Source organism: Castor canadensis, chromosome 2 (genome assembly GCF_047511655.1).
Source record: "Castor canadensis chromosome 2, mCasCan1.hap1v2, whole genome shotgun sequence".
NCBI classification, from domain to species: Eukaryota; Metazoa; Chordata; class Mammalia; order Rodentia; family Castoridae; genus Castor; species Castor canadensis.
The window spans coordinates 126062502-126089774 of NC_133387.1; the positions used below are offsets into that span (position 1 = coordinate 126062502).

Sequence of the window (27273 nt, forward strand, 5' to 3'; positions counted from 1 at the left end):
ATAATATAATATATTAATATATATCATATATATAATATATAATATTATATATATGTATATATATATATATATATATATATATATATATATATATATACATTTGTTGATATATTAATGTATCTATGTACCTGTCTATATAATTGTGACAGGCACTGCACTACACCCTTTATGCAGGTTAACCATTTAAGTCTTGCAAGGCCCAATCCCTTTAGGGAAGAGATTAACATTTTACAGTCATGAGGAAACAGACTCAAAGAATGAAATACTTTCCCACAATAGTTCTGAGAACATTTAAACAATTTTTGGCCATATTTATGCATTGAATAGTTACTTTAATTATATAAAGTGTAATAATTTGGTACATGTACACATTGTATAAAGATCAAATCAGAGCAGTTAGCAGTTCCATCTCAAACGCTCAACTTCTTTAATATGTCATAATTCTACTTATTTATAGGGTACACTGTGATATTTCAATACATGTATACATTGTATGTTAATCAAATCAAGTTAACTAAAGTTCCCATATCCTTATCACTTTGTATTTGGAGGCTTCAAGCTCCTGTCTCCCAGTCATTCATAAGATATGCAAATTTACTGCGAACTATAGGTCCTCCATTGTTTTGTTATAACATTTAAACTGGAATTCAATCCCAGCTTTCTGCCTCATTTCACAGTGATTCCCCTGAAGAGAAGGTTCCTATCCCTATAGCAGGTTTGCCCCTTCCTTCAGCTGTCATGCTTTAACGTGAGACTAAGGACTTCACATTGGATTTTCTACCATCTCGGAGAGTTCCCTGCTTGGGAATGGTCATTGAGAACACCAAGGCTATGGCTGGTCTTCTGGACTATCAGGGCACTGGGCTTGCTCAGATATGCACTACTGTAGCTGAGATCACATTCCCCTTCATGCAGTTCTGCAACCTGAGACAAGCTAACCATATGAGTGTTCTTCCCAAAAGGAAATTCGGCCTTAGGCATGGTGGGGCAAGTTCCAAACACAGACATGTGGGTATCCAGGTTTTAAAGTTTGAGAAATGAGACTTTGCCTGTTTGTGTTAAGAGCTAGTATTATGGCATAGGTTAAAATGTATAAAACCTTGCTTAAGCTATCTTTTACAAAATATTTTTGTATGGTAAACAATGGGGGGTCTTTATGCACACGCACACACACACACACACACACACACACACACACACTATTCCAACAGTTGCATTCTGAGTTTTTGCCTGGCCACTGCTAACAAAAACTGGTTTATGTAAACAATAAACATAGCTAGAGGAGGTCTTTTTGGGAGACAACAGGAAGATATCATGATAAAGTAAAGAAGACCCCTCTGATGGCTAAGAAGTCAACTACAGCAGAGTAATGCTGTCAGCCAAAGGACAGTATCCATGTTTCTTTGTTCCAGGGGTGCAGAAGCTGCCTGGAGAAGCCCTCAGCTGTGGGAAAGCCCAGCAGCATCAGGTTCTGTAGGAAGTAGACACAACTCCCAGCCACTGGCATGGCATGGCAGCAGACCAATGCCACAGTGGCCACAGTTTATTCCAATATAGAGAGTATTCAGGAGAGGGCTGAAAGAAGTGGATCATGTGCAAGGAAAAGGGGAGAGCTTATCAAATACCAGAAAGGTGTTAATTCTTTTAAAAAACAGAGTAAAAAGCTTGCACTAGGGAGCTTCAATAAATATGCACTTAAGAGTGTTTACTGAAGTGTGTCAAATGATTTAAGGGAGACAACACTGCTGCCTACAAGCAGGAGATCCAAATTGCAGGACAACTATGCTTGATGAAAGTCTTGCAGAGAAAGGTCAACCAAATGCAATAAAGAGGAAAGGAGCATGCATATGTATTCCTTTGCCTCACATATTCAGACACTGACTGTTCAATCAACATTGATCGGCAGACCCACTGAAGTCCAGCCAGCCTGTATTAGGGAGAATGTTTACTCATTGAACTGACAGTGATTCTTTGCCACGCCAATTACTCTTTTGATAATACTCAAAGATTTTTCACAAAAGCAAACACAAATATTAGCTAGTCCTGAAAGTACTAATGCAGAAATATCATAGGCAGAAAAATCTCCTGCTAAGACTTAAACTTTATACTCCAAGGAACATTCCCTGATGGGTACTCTGAAAGCATGAACCAGTCTATGGCCACACCACTCTGAACACTCCTGATCTTCTCTGAAAGCATGAACCAGGTGGCTCTGAAGCAGGAGGTCTCTGACTCCCGTTTGAGAAAAATGGGCCAAACAAGCAGATTCAGGCCCGGGAAGAATGATTCTCTCACTCTAGACCCCCTCTTTAAATAATTAAATGTATCAAAACATAGAATTTATTTCAAATGAATAACCCAATAATTTGAGATCCATGATTGCTGTATCTATTATCTTGTCTGTCATGGCCCCAACTACAACACTGAAGCTCCCTAGGAAGCTGTGCTTTTTCAAGCATCCATTGTATTTGGCACAGTTGGGAGGAGTGTTACCAATGGGCTAGTGCTGCAAAGCTTGTGTTCTTTACAATAAGAAAGAGGGAGCAGCCAAAGTATCACAGACAAAATGCCAGGCAGCTGGCTTACAAAATGCCTGCTGGGAAGAAGCATAAGTGACAGGTTGTCTGGTTGATTTGGTTCTCAATTGAGCCAACTTTTTCTTTCTGCCTGGCAGGACATGGTCAGCATGTGAAATACTAAGGTCCAATAGGTGGAAACTTGAAACACATGCATCTGGAAAACAAAGTGTGTTGAGAGGCACTGATACCTACGCATGGACAAATACCTGAGACACTGCCTTTTATATGGTACTAAAATATATTAAAATAAATGTTTTAAAACTATAAGTTAATGGGTGGCACAGATACTACAACAAGCTCTGTAAACTAAATCAGTGGGATTCTAGTTGTCAGTGGGCACTATTAGGAGAAAATGTATGAAGAGCTTGCATATCAGAATGCAGAATGTCAAACATGAGGAAAATGAAGCAGTGTCTCATGAAAATGTTAGGGGTCTGGCATCCAGTAGGGGAGGAGGGCAGGTTCAGGATGGCGCAATTAGGATAATTGCTAAGCTAAGCTAGCAGAAACATGGAACCATGAAGCAACAGCTGAGTGGAAAGGTGAGAGAAGTCCAGTCTTAAACTGATACTCTTGAATTGGTTTGGTTTAGTTTCAGTAGGAGGCACACAGGCCAGCCTTGCCTCTCCCATGTAACCTTTATGAGGTGATTGTTGTTGCAGAATTTAGAAAGCATAGTGAGGGGTTTGTCCATTACCAAGGCAGTGGCATCCCACAGTGGTGACAGGAGAATGTGTCTCTGGGCCTTTCATCGCATAACAGGAAGGGGAAGCTTGAGCAAAGCATCAGGAGGCACCCATGAGAGCTGATGACATGCCAAGCTGGAACTGCAGGCCAACATAACAGAGACACCATGCTGCTCCTGGAGGTGTGTTTGTCACCTCCAGTGTGTGGGACCCTGCCTTGAGTGTAGCATCAGCTCCAGGGCTCACAGCCTCAAGACTGGACGTGGACACAAAGCTCATAGGACCAAGGGCAAAGGCTACAGCTTGGGTTCTGAGTGTTTTGATTTTCCCCCAATTCCTTCTTCCCACTCTCAAACGGAATCACAATTCCAACACGGACATACAGTTTTAAATTTTTGGCTGTCTACATGGCATTTTTGCCTTGAGACAAATAAGCATATGACTATAAACTAAGTTCTGGCCTTTAAAACATTGTCAAGAACACATGGGCAGTTACTCATAAGATTTGTAGTTTTAGAAAGCCTTTGTGAAATACTTGTTGTAAATCTTTTTCTCTAAGGTGGAAAAGGGGCTCTTATCTCTCCCAGAGAGCTCCATTACACCCACCCCAGCTGTTTCACAGCCTCCAGATGATGTTACCATGTCTGCAGCAGGTTGGAGAAGCTCCTCACAGATTGTAAAAATACAGCCATTAGGCAGAGAGCACTACTAGTCAGCGGCTGCAGGAGTCTAAAGTGTTCACTTAGTAATAAGCACTGCTGTGCAGAATGGAAACCAATCACCTCCTTGGGCTCCATCTTCTCCAACAGTGTCACCTGTCCTAGGAAGGACTGTACAGCAGAATAGATGAAATAGAAAAGCTCACTCTACCAGGAAGGTCTGCCGTACCTTCTCTCCACTGAGACTTTACACCCAGGCTGTGAGCTGGCTCTAATGAACACAAGGAAAACTTTAGGAGCCTCAGTCTCTTCCTACTTGAACCCAGCAGAGAATCTGTTGGCTTGGAAATATGGTGTCAAATACTGCCTCTTTTCAAACAAGTTCATGTGTTGAGCCTTCTCCTTGAGTTTTCTTCTTCAGAGTACTCTGCTGGCTGTTGAGGTCCCCAGTGGGACAGGAAAGAGGTGCCATCCAACAGATATGGCCTTTCCTCCCCTCCTGGAAAGCCACAGGTTACATCCAACACATAATGGTTAACTTAGCAGCATGGAAGGTAATAACTGACTAATGGAGCCACAGCACGCCTTTTCCAAAAGGAAGGTCTTTGCTCATGGTGACCCAAGGACACCCTGTCAGACTCTATGGAGAGAAATGCTTCAAATGGCAGGATGTCCCAGTGGCATTTGTCCCTATGTTCTCAATGAACAAGTCAGAGATGGAAGCTATGTCTGGCTTCCGATTAAGCTTGTACATTTTGGGAAGGAAGAACACTTATTCATTTCTATAGTAACTGAAGCCTTTCTGTGGCAGGCTGTGGGTAAGCTTGGATATGATGCTAGTGAGTTGAGTCATAGCTTTGCTTTGTTTTGTAATGATGTCAGTACACCTGAGCTGGCTAGCTACTTCAGTATTGAAGATATTAAGTCAACTGAGAAGACAAGCATAGAAAACCAATGACTGCAAATTTGGCCCCAATCTAATTTCTCAAGGTGTGGGCTGCTGCACACCTACATGAGTGTTATGAAGAAGTTTGTTCAAAAAGTAACAGTGGATGGGCAGGGCCTTACTTCAGTAGTGTGGCTCTGCCTAGCGAGCATAATACTGAGTCAAACATCAGTACTGAAAAAAAAAATCCAAATTCTACTGCCAGGTCTAATGGCTCACACCCATCTATGACCCCATGTGGAAATTCAGGGCATTGCATTTCAAGCTCAGCCAGGCAAAAAAAGTTAGCGAGACCCCATATCAGTCAGAAGACTGAGTGTGGTAACATGCCTGTCATCCCAGCTATGTGGGAGGCAGAGGTAAGAGGACTGAGGCCCTATTAGAAGAGTAACTATTGCTGGTCTAGGGGGATGGTTCAAATGGTACAGCGCCTGCCTAGCAAGTGTGAAGTCCTGAATTTAAACTCCAGTACCACTACCACCACCACAAAAAACAGTTTTATAAAAGCAGCTTTCTGGAGATAAACACAGGAACTGGCAGATGTGCTAGCTTAAGGGCAAGGACCACCAGCCTGTTTGTAAGCCCTGGCCAAGCCCCCTTGAGGCAGCCAGGCTCTCCATTTGTAAGGATGAAGCATCCTGCACACAACTGCCCTAGGAAATTACGACTGAGCAAACCGCAGGGCTCAGTATAGAAATTTTCTCACAAGCATCACCAAGACCTCATTCTTCTTGGTTGTGTTTTTCACAACACGTATTTTAGTTGTTGACTGGAGGTTTTGCTGAAGGGTAATAACCAGACTTCTTGCGGTCACTCAGTCCCACAGCAGGATGAAATTTAAAGTTCTGCATCATTAAGTAACAGAAGTGAAACTGTTTGAACCCGATGCCACAGCTGATTTAGGGCAGTAATCTGGATCTTGGGTCAGAAGTGATGGCTGCTGGGATTGAGGAGGTGGGATAGATATCACTTCCTCCACTGTGCTGTGCCTGAGGCAGAGCACAACTGAGCCACCTCCAGAGAGGAGACGCTGCTCTGTTTTGAACTAGAGAAATCTTAGGATGCATAATGAGTGCTAAAGATGAAAGTGCTCCCATAAGAAATGGATCATTAGGTCAAGGTTTTCTTAATTTTGTCTACTACTCTAGTTGAAAAACAGCTGTTTGAGAGGCTTATAACAGCTTCTGGTACCAATTTTTCTCAAGCTGTAAAGGCTGTGGACAAAGCTTAATTGAGTTGAGGTGAAATGGAAGAAAAATAACATGAAATATCTTCATGGGAAAAGCAGCCAAATCCTGGAATGACTAAGTTGGGTACTCTTTGTAATCATCCCCGACACAATTCAAGAAAAACAAATGAGCCATGTGTGGTGGCTCACACCTGTAATCCCAGCTACCTGGGAGGTGGAGATTGGGAGAATTGTGGCTCAAGGCTGTGCATGACAAAAAAGTTTATGAGGCCCCATCTCAACCAATAAAAGCTGGGCATAGTGGTATATGCCTTTCATTCCAGACACAAGGGAAGCATAAATAGGAGGACAGAAATCCAGACTGACCTGGGCATAAAGTGAGAGCACCTATTTGAAAAATAAAGCCAAAAGGGCTGGGAGTATGGCTCAAGTGGTAGGACACTTGCCTAGTAAGCATGAGGCCCTGAATTCAAACTCCAGTACCACTAAAAAACAAAACAAAAAACCCAAAACGAAAATGAGTTATCCTAAGAATTTTTGAATTATTTAAAATCACCTATTTTCTGCATGTCAGGCAATGAAAAATAAAAGGCTTATTACCTGCAAATGATTAACAATGTTTCAGTTCATATAGTTTGTTTGGGTCATTACTGAAAAAGAAAGAAACTTAATGAATGAATGGGCACACCATTGAAAAAGTTTTCAATCTAAATGTCTCAAAGTCATAACTTTTGAAAATTTTTTAAACATTTATTTTATAAAACGCTCCTTATGTGAAAGATGGTCTCTGTGGCCTGAGAGGTTATTTTGCCTAACATTTTACAGGAAGTTGGAGAAAGAATAAAACAAGATTTCTTGAATCAGTATCTAGTTTTCTTTGTAAACAGAAGTGTGACTTGTGAGTATGCATACATAACTTCAAAAGTTCAGAACTGTGATATAAGTGTTATCTCCCAGTTTTAAAATATCCATGGAGAATAAAGATGATAAGCCAGGTGTGGTAACACACGCCTGTAACCCTAGTAGTTAGGAGGTTGAAGCAGAAGGATTGTGAGTTCCAGGCCAGCCTGGGAAATGTAGTGAGATCCTGTTTCAAGAAACCAAAAAAAAAAAAAAAAGAAAAAGGGGAAAAAAAAGATAACAAATGTAGTATGGCTTGGGTTCTTAAGAATCAAGTTCTAATACAAATGCTGCACATCGTTTTTCTGTATTGAAGAAACAACTTGAAAAGAGACTTTATTCTAATCACAGAACGAAAGGACCATCTTTGTGATCTAATTAGTAAGTTCAGGAGTTGGTGGAGAAAGAAAAAATACTGCTAATCGAGACCAAAATAGCAGTGATTAGGTCTAAAGAGTAAAGAGCCGAGCGCTGCAGAGATGGCGGGGTGTGCATAATAATAATTCACCTGGGGCCATTTGCCCGCTATAAACAGCAAATAACAAATGAACAGCAGAGCCATAGTACTACTCCACACACTGAATAAATTCTTCATGATATTCCACCATCAAGGTACAGACTGCCTTTAAATAAAAGGAGGGCTGGAGCTGTCGCCAGCAGGTAAGTTATCACGACAGTATAATAACTCAAGTAGGAAGGAGGAGAAGATAAATGAGAAGAAATCTCAAAGTTAAAAGGTTGGACTTTTATCTTTTCTTTCTTAACTATGGATCCAATGACAAATGCATTAACAAATTTGACATGGTTTGCAGTTAACTTCTGTGATATTTCTCTGGATGGCTGTTATCTCTCCACTTCTTGATAGTTAGAAATAGCAGATCATGGGACTCATTGCAGATGGAGGAGTGGGAGAAAAACAGCCCACAAGAAAGTAGTTTAGCTGCTAATGTGGACAGAGCTGGAATATGGAGCTGTGTTCCTGGAATCTGAACATAGTCAGGGTTGTGTCCTAATGCTTTGAGCTGATGAATCCACAGTAGACTGCTATGAGCTTTTTTGTCCTGCCTATGTGTGAAAATAACAGTTCCTAGGCCAATTTGGACAATAATCCAAATGTAGAATAGTTGCTCACTGCAGAGACCTACTCTGGTCCCCTAGGATCCGATTATGGGACAAGCCGCTCACTAATGCAGGATTGTAACGCACACATCCAGCACCTGTGTTCATCCCAGGTGAATTTGCAAATTTTCATCTTTGCTGAATTTGCAAAGAGGGGCTTCAGAGTCAAGAGCACTTGGTCTTACAGAGTGACTTTTGAGCCCCATCTTCTGCATCTGCTGTGGGCCCCCCATCCTTCAGAACACTTTAGCACTATATCCACACGGGTTTGACCCTTGTGTTCTTTAGACAACTTCTGCTATCTGCATCCTCTGCTGCATGATTTTCCCTCTTCTATATTCTCATTTCCTTAATGTTCTTACCCTCCAGTCCCCTGGCCCAGCCCCTACCCCCTTGTAAAGTGCTAGAATACTCATTCCATGACCTATGTGCTACTTGATCCACCTGACTCCTCCCTGAGCACCAGTTAACACCCCATCCCAAACAAATGACTCCCCAATTTTAGGATGCTTATTCTCTCAGGGCTCACAGGTTGACACAGGTTTACAAGGTGGATGTGGGCCCTTCTCTCACCCAATTAACTGCAGTTTCAATGAGTCTTCTGCCATTCAACTCCTCTTCCTTTAATCTTCTGGCACTTAACACCACCCCCTCCACTCCATTCCTTTTGCTGTTTGTGAACTTCTTTATCTTTCATGTTCCTTCTTCTTCATCTAGCCTCTCTTCATTCCTGCTCTTGATGATCTGAACAGTCACGTTGCTGTGGGGTTAATAGTATCCTCCAAAGACATGTTGAAGTCTGACCCCTGGTCCTCATGATGTACCCTTATTTGGAAACAGTGTCTTTACAGAAGTAATCAAGTTAAGATGAAGTCATTAGGGTGGCCCTAATCCTGTAGGATTGATGTCCTTTATAAGAAGAAGAAATGCCCTTTAAAGGAGAGAGGGAGGCAAGTGAGAGAAGGAGGGGGGAGAAATAAGGAGCAGGAGGAGGGACAGATGGAGAGGGAGAGGGAAAAGGACAGGGAGAGAGAGAGAGAGCCTGGCAAGATAAGGAAGACCCTTTCTAAACACTCTGGAGAAAACATGGCCCTGACATCAGACTTCAGCCTCTAGAAGTATAGGTGGTTAAAGTCCTGTTTAAGTCACTAAATAAGTGATAATTTGCTAAAGTCACCTAGGAAACTGACACATTCAGGAGTTCCTCATCTTGCATTATGGCCTCTTTTCTTCCTCTTTACCATGCTCTCCCATGATTCACTTCAGCTACTCTCCCAGGATCACATACCAAAGCCTGTTTTCCCCTCACTGCTCTGTAGCCTTTGAGATGCCCATGGTGTGACTGGCTCCTCATCCTTCAATTTCTTCGAGCGACTCAGTGATCTTCATCCCTACAGTTTTGTCTTAGTCCTCTTCTCCTCTGTTTTTGCTTCCTTCCTCATTGAACTTGAATTCCAAACTTCCACAGTCCAATCTCCTAAACTCTATTATTCCTTTAACATTTGACTGGCAATTTTTGGATTCTGGCTGAACTAGATATCCACTTTCTTCTTGCTTGTGCTGGGATTGCCAAAGGCTGTGTAGACAACAACACCATGCAGAAAATTCACTGCACCGAAGATCCGTGGTCACAAACCTCAACTGGCCCTCAGCTCTGGCCCCTTACATGGCTTAGCACTTCTACCACTCTTTCTAGGCAGCCTGGTCACCAAAACTTTCTGCACAAAACCTACAGATCTACTTCAATCCCTGACTTCATCCTTCTTATTCAATAGTATAGGAAATTCTCTTATTTGAATTGAAGGTCACTTGTCTTAACACCAGCCTTTTCTACAGTATCAAGAACGCTGCACACTGTGCCAGTCTTCATTCTCCTGTATCTTCTTCCTCTTCTCCACTTTCCCATCACCATTTAAACATGATGAGGTCTTTTCTATTATGAAAGTCCATCCACCTTAAGACCCTGTCCACCTGCTGTTTCTGCTTTTCAGAGAAATTGACACTAGCTGTTTTTATTTTTCTTCTTTACTCTTTTCATGCTCTCCAAATTAGCTTTTGCCCTTATTGCTGCACTGAGGAGCTCTCGCCAAGAGAAGCTCTCTTGCCATGAGCCGCTATTTCACATCTGCTGGACATGTTCCACTCCTGAACTATGCTACTCTACAGAGTAGCTTTCTCTCAATACTCTTGATTTCTGTGGCCTCTGTGACACCACACATGCCCGTTTTCTATCTGATCTCTCAGGATCTACCTTCTTGTTCTCCATGGTGTGTTTCTCTTCCTTTGTTCATTTTAAGATGTTAGCATTTTCTAGGCCCTCCTTTCTTCAGGCAAACACCTTTCCATTTCTTCTCACAGCTTGATTTATCATCCTTAAACATCAACTCTGCCCAATGACTCCTTTTTTAAAAATTATTGTGCTGTGGGTACATTGTGGCATTTACAAAAGTTCTTACAATGTATCATATATGTCCTAGTTGAATTCATCCCCTCCATCATTTTTCTTTTTTCCCCCTCTTCCACTCCTGGAATAGTTTCAACAGGTCTCATTTTTCCATTTGCATATACCTGTACAAAGTAATTTCCATTCCAACGTATCCTTGAGCTCCCAATCCATGCATCCAATGCCTATCACAACTTTCTCTGGATGTCTTACAGACCTGAATGCAAATGTATCAAATTTAGGCATGTTGGAGTCATCATGACCCATGAGCTCCATCACAACCCTCCACTTCACTTTATTACTCTTTCAATGTATCTTACTTCACTAGATGATATTCACCTAGAGGCAGTTAAAGCATACTTCACTTCTCCCACAATGATTCCCTTGCCACCCCTGAATTCCAAAAATTGCTTGAACCTAGTTTAATGCCATTCATTGTCATATGAGGAACCTATATGATTTCCACCAATTTATGTTTTCCTTCAAGGATAGCTTCTCATTCATGATCAGCTAGCTTGTTACTTCAGAATCCTTGCCCTCAGCTCCTTTTTCTTTTGCATATGCAAAGCTGCACTCCACTTAATCCCTTACTCACAGTGTCCTTTATTAGCTCTATTATTTTGAAACCTTTTCCTTTCTAGAGGCTTTTTCCTCACTGCATGGAAACATGCTTGCATCTCTTATCATGGAAACTCCTTTACAACCTAACTTTTGCTTCAACAATCATTTTCTCTTCTTCCTTTGAATACAACTTCAAAGAGCTATAAACACTCAGTGATGAAGTCCTGGGTCCCAGGCAATGGTGCAGACACAACAGACTAATTCTGTTGCCAATACAATGACATTTTGAGTGAATGTTGAAAAATAAGCTATTTGGAGATACAGAGAACAGCCTAAATCTGGAGGGAATGACTTTAAAAATGGAAAGCCAACTAGGCTGTATCCATATCTGATTAAGTTCTCCCCGAGGGTGCCACAGAGTATAGATAACAAGGAAAAAGCTGCTATGGAGTCAGAGGCTAGAGTTTGAGGTCTCAGAATGGAAACTGAAGAGGAGAATGCTAGAAAAGAGAGAATCACCATAAATGATGAAACCCCAACATCAGTACACAGATTACCCTCAAGACTATGGCCACTTAATGAGCTGCACAGGGCCACATCCCAAGTTTCCAAAAGAAGCAAGAGCTGGAGGCTGAAAGTGAGTAAGGCAGGGGCAGCTCCCAGTTCTGGATGTCAGCATTTGGTGTTCCAGGCTTGCCGTTTAGAGGTTAGAAAGCACTACAGGCCTTCCACTAAAACTCAGGAGTGATTTTACCAAACCAAAGACCACACACTGAAATACAGGCAACACTAGGATAGACAAAGCCAGTGCAAGACCACCCATGATTTGCCTGCCTGCTAAAACAAGACACAGTAGTACACAGGGGAGAGTATAGAAACCAGAATGATTACAAAATGAGATCAGTGTTTAATATGTAATAGGGAGAAATAGACAGGTAATGTGGCTTAAATGGTAGAGCTCCTGTCTAGCAAGCATAAAGCCCTGAGTTCAAACCACAGTAGAGAGAATTTTTTAAAATTAAAAAAGGAATAGGATGGGGGAGGGGGGAGAAATGACCCAAACAATGCACGCACATGTGAATGAATGGATAAAAAAAAAAAGGAATAGGGCCAGTTGGGAGGCTGAGGCAGGAGGATCATAAGTTCAAGGCCAGCTGGTCTATATATTGATTTCCTTTTTGAGAAAAAAGGAAAATATTCATAACTAAGAAAAACTGGTCATTAGAAGCAGACCTACAGATGGTCCAAGAGATCCATGAAACTTAGCAAAACCCAGGCAGGATAAATTCAAAGGAAACTAGCCTGAAACATATCATTTGAATTGCTGAAAATGAAAAAATGAAAAATATTACAACCTTCCACAGAAAAAGACTTATAGAAATATTATTAACTTTTCACCAGAAACAATGGAGGACAAATGACAATTTAAAAACAAAAAAACACTTTTAAGGTGCTGAGAGCCAGGGTTTAAATCTTGAGAAAAAACCCCTCAAAAATAGGACACAATAAAGAGATTTTCAGTGGGATGAAGATGGGAGAGCTTGTCTAAGCAGAGCTACATCATAAGCGTGCTCTTGAAACTGAACGGGAATGCTGCTGAGTAGAAGTCTGGATCTAGAGGGAGGATGAAAAGCACAGAGAATGGTAAACATGATGATGCTACAAAAGACTGTTTTCCTCTTTTATTAACTTTAAAAAAGTTATGATAAAAGAATGTACTGCATACTTTATAATACACAGGAATAAAATACATGTTAACAGCACAAAAGATGTTTAAAATGGTATAATATTAGTTTAGGCAGACTATGATTGCTTAAGGATTTATATTATAGTTTTCTGGGGTTTGAACTCAGAGCCTTGAGCTTGCTAGGCAGACATCCTACCACTTGAACCATGGTTCCCGCCCCCTTTGCATTGTTCAGATAAGGTCTTTCACTTCTGCCTGGGCTGCCGTCAGACTGAAGTCCTTGACTTCAGTGCTCACAGACTGGTTAAAGGCAGAAGATGAGGGTGCTAGACTATCATAACTGTAGTACAGGTTTGGATCCTCTTCTCCCCGCATTTCACCATGTCCCTCTATACTTTGTATCCTGGTTCAGAGACACTTAGTAAAACTGCCTTATACCCCTTTATAAACTTACTTTGAATAAAATACATGATAATCTCATTTGCACTTAAAAAAAAGATATAGAAATTTAATACTGGTTCATATGCTTGCTCATAACATTTGCATTGTAGTAGTTCCTCTGATTTAAGCAAAATATGGAGTTCTAACTTTGGAATGTCAGGAATTCACAGGATAGATGTAGAAATGCTGTAGGAGGGAGATGGAGGGGTGCCCAGGTATTCTTGAAGTCTAACTACATGGAACAATATGGCTTCATTAGCCTTGAGTAGATGCATGATACTCAGTTTCTGTGTGCTATAGAAAGTAGAGAGCATTTTAAACTTACAATGACTCATTTTCAGGAAGGCACTAAACTACTTAAATCTGACACCTTTCTGCTCTAAGAGGACAATGTTTGCTTTGTTGGGTTATAAAGATTAACAATAGGCATCACTGCAGGACCTGGAGTACAACACTGCATGCCCAATAAATGTTTTAAAAAATAAAAATCTCAATCCATTAGTCTCTTCATATTACATAACAAGGGGTTTTGAAATAATTTTATAATAATTTAGTCTTTCATAAGATCTCAGGTCTATTAAAAATACAACATGCTAAAATATAAATAAAAAATTCAAAGAAAAGTGTGCAACATCATACTTTTTAGGAATAAACACAAATCTGAGATAAAGAAAATAGAAATAGTAGAAAATGTTATTTTTAGCTGAAAATTGCATCAACTTCTGCCATCTACATGATAACGCTAGTGCTTAACCCTGGGTCTCAAGAGCCTGTATGACATTAAGAAATGGTCACCTTCAACTTCACTATAGCCTATTCTTCATCTTTAAGCAGAATGTGAAAGCTGTAAGAATAAGTTTTCCCCTGGAAATGTTCAGTTTGCAAGTTGGACTTTAAGATTGGACTTTCTAGTTTGTCTTGGTCATCATCAGTAAGGCAAAATGTTCCCAAAAGGAAACTGAACTTCACACTTGGACACCTAGAGTCCAAAGGCTTAGATGCATTGACTTTGGAAGGAACTGGGATACATGGTTTCAACTCCACTTATTCAGTTCACTGAAATAAATCAAACAAAAAGTTCCAGTATTCCTTTCACTTTTTGATGACTATTAATTATAAAGGAGGGTAGAAGGTGGGATTTGACAAGGTACTGGGGTTTTAGACACTTGTGACAAGACCACAATAGTTGAGTCACAGTCTTCACTGAGTTATTTGTTGGGAGAGGATTCTGAAACTCTTTTCTTCTGCATGAGAACCTGGCCCCCAGATAACTCTCTGGGTTTGCTCCTGGGACAATCTGACAAAACTTGGGTGGGTAACTATGTTCCAAGGTCTAGAGGAAAATAACTTCCTAGGGCCTAAAAAAACCATTTTTCTAGTTAAAATGACAATACATACAATGTTTGCTGTTAGTAAGAAAATAAAGAGGAAACACTTCCTCCCTGTGTGTCCTGGTCTTTGATTATATCTGATCCATTCCTATAAAAAAGATCTCCTTTAATTCCTGATCTGTGCTTATTTGAAAGGGAAGGTGAGCAGTTGCGCTTCTATCAGTTACTATCGGCAGTTTTGGAGAACTGCAAGGAACTATGGGCCACACCACACAGGAATGGAAGCCACATAAGCGCTCCTGACTGCTACCTGGTCTCCACATTGACAGCATGTGCTGAGGCTCTTAGACTTTTGCTCCTTATTTTTCAACCCCCTTATTCTGCTTCCATAAGACCTTTGTTTTTCAGAATTCACACACTAAGAATATCTTTTGAATACCTTATCTTAACTCTTTTTCTCTGAGGTCCTTCTCCTTGGAGTTCATCTCAATTTTATCTCTCAGATCCCAACTAGGTTATAATACCCTTGAGTAGGAATGCCCAAGGTCATTGGTTGGCTCTGTAAGTGGCTGTTAAGAATGGTGTTTGATGTCTGTTCTTTGTTCAGGGTGCCAGCCTTCGAGATACAGTCTTCTTACTTCACTGCATGACTTAGGATAGGTTCCAAGAACTAAGACAGAACAACCATTCTAAAATTTGATGGCAGAGAATTAGAAGAAATATTTAGTGAAAAAGGAAAGGACAAGCAGCCACACCTACAACTATGTACACCTCTCTCAGAAGACTGTAGGAAAGAATAAAACTCCCAGAAAATGGGCTCATATAGCAGGCTGCTTCCAGGAACAGTGTCAGGAAATTTGGAACACCCACTTCACACTTTCATGAACTTGGCCCTATTTCTCCATGACAATCCTCACTGTGTGCACTTTCTTCATCCTACATACAAAAGAGACACACTGACACGATGACAGTGGAAGTACTAACTGTAACAAGTGATATATTCTCTTGGGAAAAATTTAATATTGCTCATGCCCCCAACACCATGAATTCTAGTCCTGGGTATTTACTCCAGGAAGCCAAAACGAACCAGCAAAATCACCTGCATGAGTTCTTAAACATCCATGAAGATTGCATAATAATATGGAACTGGCTGAAACATTAGATTAGAAAGCACAGTATGGAAATATCCATTTTTGAGAACAACTTTGAAAACATACAGGTGCATGTGGACAAAGACTAGAATGGAAACAGTTGTGAAGTGGTAAGATCATGTATGATATGCTATGTTCCTTTTGAAGATTCTTCAGTCACTATCTTTTTTATGTATGATGAAAATTAAAACAATTTAGTCATGTGGGAGTTAGGAAGGCTGTTTCTCATCCCTGATGCATTTATCGTGGTATGCCTGGTTTTCATGCCTGGGGCATCCGAGTTTTCTTAGGTCACAATGTGCAGTTTTTCCCTATCTGGCTTAGGTTAGAGTATTATAGATATAGACTCACATTTATAGAATTATGTAGTTTTATAATTAAATGAATCTAATCTAAGACTCTAGTTTTGAAGATGAAGATTTTATACTTTCAGAAGCTGATCCACAATGTTTTGCCTTTCACACAAAATCAGGCTTTGTCAGTCAAAAGGGATCACAATGATATCCTTAGTACTATCAATTCCAGCTGTAATTATTACTATCATTAGTGGTGTTGGAGTTTGAACTCAGGGCCTCACTTGAACACATCCCTAGCTCTTTTTATGTAAGTTATTTTTCAGATAGGGTCTCATACTTTTTGCCTGAGACCAGGCTTGGACCATGATCCTTCTACCTATGCCACCACACCTGGCCTAACTTTAGCTATTATTAAAGGTGTTAGGCTCAGTGTTATGAGCTTCATATATATTATTTTTCTTTATTTCCACAATCCCCCTGAAAGAAGTTATACTTCTTTTACATAGAAGCTGAGTCCCAGTTTAAGATTCTTGCCCAAAATTAAGTTGCAATAACCAATAGTTATGTAGCGCTTACAATGTGCCCAACAATTTACCTGAACTAGGTACATGTATTACTCTGCTTAATCCTGAGAACTACCTTATAAGGTAGAAAACAATGAAGTTCCCACTAAGCAGATAAGTAAACTAAACTCAGAAGGATGAAATACCTTGTCCAGACATTGGCTAGGCTAGAAAGTAGTAGAGTTGGGATTTGAACTCTGCCAGTCCAGCCACCAAGCCTGTCCCCACATCACTGTTCAAGGCACTGCTGGATGGGTGACTAGAAATTAGTACTATCTGATCTATAATCCAGGCTGACACCTGCAGCCATGCCCTACTGCACCTGATTTGGTAGATGAGAAAACTGTAAACAAGGGTGAGTGACTTGACCATGGTTACATGACTAGTTACTGGCTGAGAATTAGCTTCTTGACTTCTCATCTAAGGATATTCCTATTATTCCAGTACTGCTGGCAATGAAAAGAAAAAAAAAATCTCGCTAAGAACAAAAAGCAAATGAGAAAAGGCCTCAAGGAGATCAAGTCTATGGCCTTAAAAAAGATAGCAATCATCCTTGATTTCTCCAGATTTATTTTAATGTACTCGGTCCTACAGGTACTAGCCAAGCCTATTAGGAGGTGGTGACCTACACAGGAGGTGGAAATAATCGTGTGAAGAAGGCGAAGGTGGTGGCTCTGGCCATGGCTGGTGTTCTAGAATTTGGCCAAACTGCATGTGTGTATGTGTAGTAAATGTTTCTGAGAAAAGTGATATGCCAATAGGTGGGCAGGTCATTTTCTGATTAAAAAAAAAGCTGAATTTAGAGGGTGTGTGAGCTTAGAGGATGTGTTAACTTGGTTTAATCCAGATAATAATGTAAGGATATTTATAGATGGAATTAACACCTTAAGTAAAGGTGACTGTCTTTGGTAACTGGATGTATCTCATCCTATCAGTTGAGGGCCTGAACAAGAGCAGCTGGCTTCCTGGAGAAGAAACTTTGCCCACAGACATCACAATAACTCCTGCCTGTTGTCTCCAGCTAATCCATGATTCCAGGCTCACCAGCACCACAATTATATGAACTAATTCCTTAAATCCACATCTAACCATCCACTCACCCAACCACATACCTTTCTTTCTTCTAGTTCTGTACCACTGAGAACCCTGACTGATGCATGGGTCTTTCCAGGACTCCAATGTACTGTAAGAATGCTGAGCACACAGGTCCACTGGACAGTCAGACAGACATAGTCTACAACTGGAGGAAGGAAAGCTCAGCTGAAAAGATACAACATTGCATGCCACCTTACAGGCAGTGACCAGAGAAAATGGTCCTCCTTGCCTTTGGGTCACAGCAGGCAGACAGTTACAATGTCTACTTAGTCATAACTGATAGGGGTTTCCCTGCTGCACAATACAGCAGCTGGGAGTCCTCACAGCAGTGAGATACAACTTGGAGCACAGAATGTATGCTCAGATTGGGAAGACTTAGTAACATAAAAGAGGGCATTCTGGGAGTATCCAAGAACCCCTGGCATCCTTGATGTCTGTAGGACACTGACAGACAAGTACTTTTACTTCTTAACAATAGGATCCCATTTCAGTATTTCCAGGTCTAGGGCAGAGTTTTGTTTTAAGCCTGATCTGCTTCCCATTGTTAACAAAAAGTATGTTCTTCTCCTGCAGTCCCTTCCCTTGGATGACCACATGGGAGACCAGAGAGGAAGGTTCCAGACAGATCATTGACCTCACCTTGGCATCTGAGGTGGGCTCCAAGAAGCACAGACGGTTGCCAAGTCCTTCGGCTGCCAGGCAGAACTTCCTCTGCTCCTTGTGAATGTTCGCAATGCACTGGAGTACTACTTCATCTTCCTGCCAGGAGAGACACACAATGGTGAGTGGCGAGAGGCTCCCTAATGCCTAACCCAGACCTCTCATTTCTCTGCCTTAACTGAATCAGGCAAGCTGCCCACCCCCAGTGACAGGCACATGCATTTTTTTTTCCTGATTAGAGAAGGACAGGTTTCATTCACATGGCATTACTGAGCATCTACCATGAGTCAGAACTCTATTCTGGGATGAGTTTGCAGAGGCAAGAACAGGTTAACCACCCCTAATTCAAAAATCCCAAAGCTGAAATAGTCCAAAATCTATAACTGAGTTCTGACATGATTCCCCCAAGTGGGAAGTTCCATACCTCAACTCACAGGATGATAGGCCACAGTCAAAATGAAGATAAACTAAAAACATTGTATAAATGTTACTTCCAGGCTGTATGTATGTATAAGGTATATGTGAAACATAAATAAATTTTGTGTTTAGACTTGGATCCCATCCCCAAGACATAGCATTATGTCTCTAAGTATCCCAAGATCTGAAAAAAATCTGAAATCTAAAACAATCTGGTCCCCAGCATTTTAGTTGGATGAGACTTAGCCTGACCATGGAATAGACATTCTATCTATCTATCTATCTATCTATCTATCTATCTATCTATCTATCTATCTACCTCCAGTGTGGATCTCCTTTCTGATACTATATGATAGGTATAATTCAGGTGAGCCAGAATTTCAAGACTTGAGTGACTATGAAAGTACATCTAAGCAATCTTCCCATATGTGCAGTAACAGTAAGACGTGGTTAAGGAAATAAAAAAATCCAGAAGAGATCAGAGACGGGTGGGATTAATGCAGGGGAAATTCATGTCAGGTTATTGAAGAGGCTGGGGGCATGGAGAGTATGGGGGAGGTACAGGTGCCAGAAGTGACAGATTACAGGTGTGGAAGGTCACATAAAATGAGTGTTAGACCCCATGAAAGGAAGATTGAAAGCCACCTTGAAAATCCAGATGGGAAGGAGGGGTGGAAGCCAGTAGAGAAGCCAGATCCCCTCGAGGAGGGGACCTTCTTCCTATGTAGCATTCTCAAAATAGGTCTTCTTAAAATTCCAGAAAATTTTGTTTAAATGACAGGGTGTGGTGGCTCATGCCTGTAATCCTAGCTACAGAGGAGGCATAGGTAGAAGGATTGTGATCCCAGACTGATCCCAAGCAAAAGTATGAGACCTTTCCTGAAAAATAAGACAAAAAGGACTGGGGGCATGACTCAAGTAGTTAAGCATCTGCCTAGCAAGCATGAGGCCCTGAGTTCAAACCCCACTTCCACCAAAACAAACAAACAGCAACAACAACAAAAAACAAATGGCATTCCACTTCTTGATGGCCTTAGAAAGAGGGAAACCACTTTCCTTACCAAGTCTCACCCAAGAGGAGAGTCCGTTGAGCTTCCTCCTAGTACCAGTTCATTTGTCCCTTCCTCCTGCATGACTAAGTGCTAGGTTTGACTTGGAGTGTTGCAAAGACACATTTAGTAGAAATGGTCTTTCCCAAACTGTCTGTGATGTGCCTATCAAATGAGAAAATAAAATCCTTCTACCTGGTGGGAGTGTGAACATATTAACTAGTAACAGATGTCGACAAAGATATGCACTGGCACCCAGAGATAGGGGAGGGGTTGCAGGGAAACAGGAGAAGCCACAAATTACAGGTGTCTGAAAAGACTAGAGAAGACAGAAGAGTGCCACAGTTTTACTACAGCACTGAAATGTCACTGTCTGTTTCAAACTGACGGTGACAGTCATGAATTCAGAAACTTCTGCTTACAGTAACGTCAGAGCTCGTGGTCTTCATTTTAATTGAACACGGAATAAAACCTACAAAATTTTGCTGATCCTGAACCATGGACTCAGCGGAATCCTTCCCCCCCCTCACCCCGAGGGCACCCCATAGATCCTCAGTAAACCAGAAGTGACATGACCCTCCTCAGAGGCACAAGCAAGAGGGGAGGACACTTGGTGTCACCATGACAAAGAGGCTTCTTGCCTCGGGAAGCAGGGGTAACAGAAGCTAGAGTCTGCAATATAAGAGATGGTCCTCCAAGGACCTTTTTTCATCCAAAATGCCAAGAACACCCTTAACTGAGAAGTATTTAAGTATCTCCCATTTATATACAAGTCACTGTTGAAAACAAAACAATAGTAAGCATCCCAAATCGGAATTTGGAAAAAACAGGACAATGGCATAGCTTATTGACCACTAGGGAAATCTGACAAAGCTGCCCATTAAACTACGTGCCTTCAGGGGTCTCTCAAGGTACCAAACCACCTTGGTTTGACTTTGCAGTTCCTGCCCTGGGGTCAGACTGTCTTTCAAAATTTTCCTGTGTTATAATTCACATCCTCATATCATAGGCTGCCAAGAAGTTAAAGCAGTAAACGAACCTCCCCTGACTCAGTCACCATGGGCTGAACAGCAGCTCCACGCCAGCCTGTCCCTAGGTCCATAGTCCGGGTGACACAGGTAAGGGTGGGACCCTGGGCCGCACTGGTGCTTCCTCAAATGCTTCCCACTTTTTTCTGCTCAGGCTGACTTTGCTGTAGATGCCACCTGGAGTGGGGCCTGCACCTGCTTTTGTTCCATACAGCAGCTGTTGTCACCTGAGCTGAGAGACACCTGGGGCACTGACGTGCTCAATATTGAAATCTCTGCACAGAATTTGGGATAATGAGATGGGTTTCTTCTGCTACCCTGGTAAAACAGAACACATCCCTCCAGTTTCCAGCTTGTCCTGACCTACACTTTCTCCCCATAATCTTTCTTTCTCACTTTGCTCTAAATCAAGTCTGCACATCTGTCAAGGACACCATTTCCAGGAAGCCCCTTAATTGAAGGTTGAAAAGTTTTTTACTTGTTGCTTCTAGCTCCCCAGAAGCTTGCATTCTTCCTCCAAGCCCCCATGTTGAGTTCAGATGGTTACTTTTCTATCCATGGACAAAGTTTCTTCCATTTTGGGCATGTGACTGATGCCCTCCACAGTCTCTCTGTCAACCTACTAATCTCCTAGTTACTTCTCCCATCATGTATCTGTCTCTTAATGATAATCAGAAATCAAAATTTCTTGTTTGACCTATGTTTATTGTGGGACTATTCACAGTAGCCAACCTAGAAAATTGCTCTAAGTGTCTGTAAACAGAGGAATGGATAAAGAAAATGAGGTGTAAATGTGTATACTGTGTATATATATGTATACATATATATATATATATATATATATATATATATATATGTATACATATATATATATTCCACTCAATGGAATATTATTCAATTCATCCACAAAGAATAAAATTATGTTATTTGCAGGAACATGGATGGAAATGAAGATATTAAGTTAAATAAACCAAACTCAGATAGACAAACATACTAGAATCTAGATAAAAAAAAAGTAGATGGAAGGCTATTTAAGAAGAGGAAACAGACCAGCAGGAAGGGGAACAAGAGAGGGGGAATGGGGGTGAAAATGATCAAAGTACATTATATGAAAGTTCCATCACGAAATACCCTGTGTTGTATAATTAAGATATGCCCATAAAAATTTAAATATTTTTGTGTGAATTCAATATGCATCTATTGACTACCTTCCAATGATGAAGCACTCTGCTAGAATACACTGGACATCAAAGTTTTGCAAGGGGAGACCCATTAGTACTGTTAATAATGGAGCTGAGGGTAAGAGGCTAGCTTACAGCTTTTCTTCACTCCACTTTCACCATCATCCAAGTGTCAGGTTTACACTGACAATCTGTCTGAAGTTAATTGTCTGGACCTCAGTATTTCTTTCCCACCAGTGACACATTAAAACAACTTTTCTTTGCCATAACTCAGGCTGACTCCATTCTATATACCAAACAAACCCATCCCACACTACAAACCCCAACTTCTCTCTCCCTTACTTTTTTACCCTCTCACTTGCATTAAACTTGCTCAGCTTAGTCAAGACTCCCACTTCCTCCAAGCTACCTCACCCCCATTATTTCCTCTGCCTCAGTAAGGAGAATGGTTGATTTTTTTGACATAAAAAATAACTCAGACTTTGTGCCAATATAAATTTGTGGTTTCAACTCTGATTTTACTGGAATAAGACCATAAATTCTTTTTTGAGGAATCATAGCAGATAATCACTCAGTCACTTCTCATCTTTAAGAGCAAAAGAAACAGCAAAAAAAGGGCTAAATTGAAGAATGGTCAGGAATGGTAGGGAAAATAAGACCTTTCAGATGCAGACTCTGTCCTCATTGGTGAGGGGTATCTCTTAAGTCCCCAGAAAATAGGATCTTTATGATCATAGGAAGATTTCCTGCTTTTTCTCGAATAAATCAAAATGTCTCTGCCTGGGTTTTAAAGTGCCCAGTGTTTGAGTTCTGTTCTGACCCACTAGCTTTGTCTCTTAAGTCAGGCATGCCCAGGTCTCCTAATATGCTCCCGCTGAAACCTCTCATTTACCTCTGTCTTCTAGCTCTCCTGGCTTTCTGGTGCATATTTCTTATCTCCATTTACTCCTGCCACCCCTGAAGACAGTCATTGACCAAGGACTGGTCTGTCATTTTATCTTGGCAGTCTCACCCACTCTTCAACTTCCAGCTCTACTCCTGGGAAGTCCTCTGGGGTTCCAAGCCTCCACCCTTTCCTAAGTTCATCAATACCTCGAACAGTATGCCCAGTGCATGAAGAGGCTTTCTTTCATTCTATCATTTTCATGTTCCACATGTCTCTTAATAGCATTTCCAACTTCTATGCAAAACTTGTATAGAGAGCATTATCTCTTATTATCATCTCCCTCTTTCCTGTCCTATAGGAAATGAGCAAAACGAGAAGAGACTGAGAGTCTACTGGAGAAGGCAGGGTCATTCCAACCTTCTTCCTCTGGTTACCAGAGGCAAATCTCTGATCTTATTTTCCTGATGAAAATTCTCAATGGATTTTTAAATACTGTCTATAATACACATTTGTTTTTGCAATGCTGGGGATTGAATACAGAGCCTTGTTCATGCTAGGCAAGCACTCTAGCATTGAGTTAAACCCCAGCCTTACAAATATCTTGAACCAGCATCTGAGGATTTCTACATTCACAGCCTACTTTTCATTGTTCTTCTTTGCAGAGTTCCATGTATTCTCCTACTTCAGGCCCTTTCTCATGTTATCTAGACTACTAAAGTTACCCTTATTTGCTCTAGTTTTTCAAGTTCATGTTATCTACCCTCCTAAGCTTAGATCAATCACCATGTTCTTTTATGAAGTCCAAATCGTCTCTCCTTACTTCCAGAGCAAATCACCACACTCCTTAGAATGTGGGTATAAACATGCACCCATGGTTGAAATGGCTCACATTTGCTGATCATGACTGTGTAACAGGCACCATGCTTTATGCATAATAACCTATTTGGGTTTCACATCATCACATCACCACATTACTACTTCACATGGGCTTCACATGGGTACCACTGTTGTCTCCATGCCACAGACAAAGAAACCCCAGACAGAGCAGTTAAATACCTTGCCTGAGGTCTCATGGCACACAGAGATAGAGCCTGGTGTCCAGCCCAGGCAGTCGGCTTCTCTTCTGCCTCTACCACGACTCCCAGCTGACTCTGTACTCCTTGAACACTTACTCATGTTTATGCCTACCGTGTAACCACAAGCATTGTGCGCCCAATTACAGCTTATTAAATGGGTGTGTTTTTACCTTAACACCCCAGTGAATTATAAACTTTAATAGAGTAGACAACCTTATCCATGTCGGGAATGTACTATGTTAGGTAAAAGCACGTTGATTGCTGGGATAAGATTTTCCTCCTCTCATGATGTAATTGTAGAAGGGCCACTCTTTCACTAATGAGTCACAATGCAATAATCAAAAAGAAGAGACACCACACAATAAAATGATAACGAGCTTTGCCTTCCCTTTCAAGAGTGTTGAGCTTCTGTTTCCTTATTATTATTACTGATGGTAAAATTGTTCTTTCAGCATTTCCAAACCAGTTAGTGTTGACATTTCCTCCTGGATGATTTCACTTAATTTTCACAGTAACACAATCACTTTAAGAATGAGAAAACTAAAGCTCCAAGAAATTATGCCATTTTAATAGTAGTGAATATTTAATGAACAGTCATTATATGTCTCCATATGACAGCATCTCTATTTATCCCTTATACCCCAAAAGGTAGGGACTAATGTGCTATCTATTTGATAAAGGTTGAGGCACAGAGTTGCTAGGTAACTTGTCCAGTGCCACACAGCTTGTGAATGATAGACTAAGACATGTAAGTAAATGTAAAAATGATAAAATAAAATAAAAAAAAAACATAAAAGAGACCTTGAATCTAAGCCTCTCTGAATCAGGAGTTAGTCATTACCATGGTGCCAAGCTTGCTCTCTTACCCTAAGAAACTGACCTTTGTAGTAGATCTGAGCACAGGCCTCCCTGACTCTAGAACCTACAGTGATGGTGTTGATAAAAAGAGACCATTTTTAAATTATTGGTAATGCCTTCTGGTTAAAATGAAGAAACAGGAACATCCTGGATTTCTCTTTGGGTGCTGAGCTTGGGGACCTGGGCCAGGGCCAACCACATTGTGAGATGCCCTGTCACAGTACCGATTTTCCCTCCTTCCTCATGGACATTTCAATCATGTTAAAATTTCTTAACATGACCAGTTGAGGAAAAAGGAAGGAGGACAGTAGAGAAAAGGGAAACAACAGCTCTATTGCTTGATCTTGGGACGGGGGCTATGGAGATGTTAGGAACTGTGGGGGATAATTTGTCTTTTCCTTCGAATAAATAGAATTATCGACTCAACCCAGGTAAATCACTTCAAAGCAGCAGTCGGTTATGCTTGCTTAACTCACGACTTAAGGAAGTTAAATGTTAAATGTTAACTTTGTCCTTCACCTCATCTATAGTTAAATCAAGAAAGACTGTGAACCCTGACTCCTACCAATAGGAGAAGGGGGCAGTGTTGTGTTACAAATAAAAACTCGAGCAAACTTCCTGCTCAGTGTGCTTGCTTACCAGACCTTTGTTGGTTGCACACCCCTCTGCAGAAGTAAAATTGTTTGTCTTGCAAGAAAAAAAATAGATAATCTTTAGCCCTCTCACACAAACAGTGAAAAATCAAATCAAAGAGTCCAATGCCAGAGAGGACAGCCAGAGTGCCAAAAAAACAATGCAAAAATTCTCTATGCCCATTGACAACAACATTGGAGTGAGTGAACATCAGACCAAAACCTTCACTGAGAGGGGAAAATGATTAAAACCCATGGGGTATCATATGTCACTTCCCTCCTAGCTATGTGGTTCTCATGCCAGCCATTCCTGCCATGAATTCAGCTTGTGGTGTTGAGTGATTGTCCCTCAACAAAGGTGTACAGTCTTCCACTGTTAGATTTCACCCCATCACAGATCATCTTGGACACCAGAGAGCTTTAAACTCAAAAGCAAATGAAGCCTGCCTTCTCTATTGCTGCTTTCTTACACCCTGGCTCACAGCTCCAGGGTAGGCACAGTGGAGTGCCATATCTGGACTAATGGAGGGCACCTTGGCTCTTCCTCTTCTCTCTGGATCGTGAGCAAAGAATGTTCTAGGGCAAAACAAAATTTCCAGCAGTCCTAAGTAAGGTAGATCACGAGGCAGCTGATGACAGCCCTATAGTTAGATCTGTGCATCATGGATGCCAAACAACTCACAAATGTGGCGCACTTGGGACAGAGTGAGCTGGCAGGTGCTGTGTCCACATTTAAGGGCAGAGGGCAATGTGGAGGAACCCATACCATGATTGCTTTAAAAGGAAAGATGTGTGCTACCCACTCACCATGAGCATTGAGCATCATTTTAGGGAACTGATAAAGTTAGAGGTACTTGCTCAATATACACAAAGACTCAGGTGTGAACCCATTCTAAGGCTTTACCCAACAGCATCTTTTTTTTTGGTGGTACTGGGGTTTGAACTCAGGACCTGTGGTTGCTAGGCAGGCACTCTATTACTTGACACAGACCTTTCTGCTTTTTTAATGGCATTTTTAAACTAAGGTCTCATTTTATGCCCAGGTAAGCCTGAACCCCAATCCTATTTATGTTTCTTGCACAGCTGAGATGACAAGTATATGCTACTATTTCCGGCTTTTACTGGTTGAGATGGGGGTCTCACAAACCTTTGGACTGAGCTGGCCTCAAATCACAATCTTGGCGGTGCTGGTGGTTCACACCTGTGATCCTAGCTACTCAGGAGGCAGAGATCAGGAGATCATGGTTTGAAGCCAGCCCAGGCAAATAGTTTGTGAGACCCTATCTTTAAAAAACCCATTACAAAAATAGGGCTAGTATAGTGGCTCAAGGTGTAGACCCTGAGTTCAAACCCCAGCACCAAAAAAACCCCAAAAAACCCAAAAACAAAACCCACAAACAAAATTTCACAGTCCTCCCAGTCTCTGCCTCTCGTGTAGTTAGTATTACAAGGCATGAGCCACTGAGCCCAGTTCAAAATGTAGCTATTAACTGTAAAGTAAATGGGATTTTGGAATGCTAAGAACATCCACAGATTATTTCACAAGGATTAAAAGCGCTGGCCATCTATTTCTGTGTTCTAGAGATCAAGTATTTGACTATTTGCTTCCTTTGATTCTATCATTGTGTGGCGATGCGGGGGGGCTCTCATTACCTGTGAATTCTCAGTGCCTAACATAGTACCCATCTCTGTACAGAAAGCAAAACATATGTGAGCTCAATGAATCACAGCTTCTATAAACAACTAATCCTATTAACAAAACATTCATGCATAAAATTCACAATACAGAGTCCTCTTACAGGATCTATGATACCTACTGTTTGCTTCCACAGTGGCCCTA

The 27273-nt window shown here is 41.2% G+C and overlaps 1 protein-coding gene across 10 annotated transcripts in view; it reads right to left on the bottom strand.

Annotated features, from left to right (window-relative positions):
* Ryr3 (ryanodine receptor 3) overlaps positions 1 to 27273 on the bottom strand; it is a 494693-nt gene that overhangs the window by 324070 nt on the left and 143350 nt on the right. For all 10 annotated transcript variants that reach the window (XM_074065580.1, XM_074065577.1, XM_074065585.1 and 7 more), the window contains exon 2: positions 18286 to 18405. In XM_074065580.1, coding sequence (XP_073921681.1) covers positions 18286 to 18405 — 120 coding nt within the window. The remainder of the gene's footprint in view (positions 1 to 18285; positions 18406 to 27273) is intronic.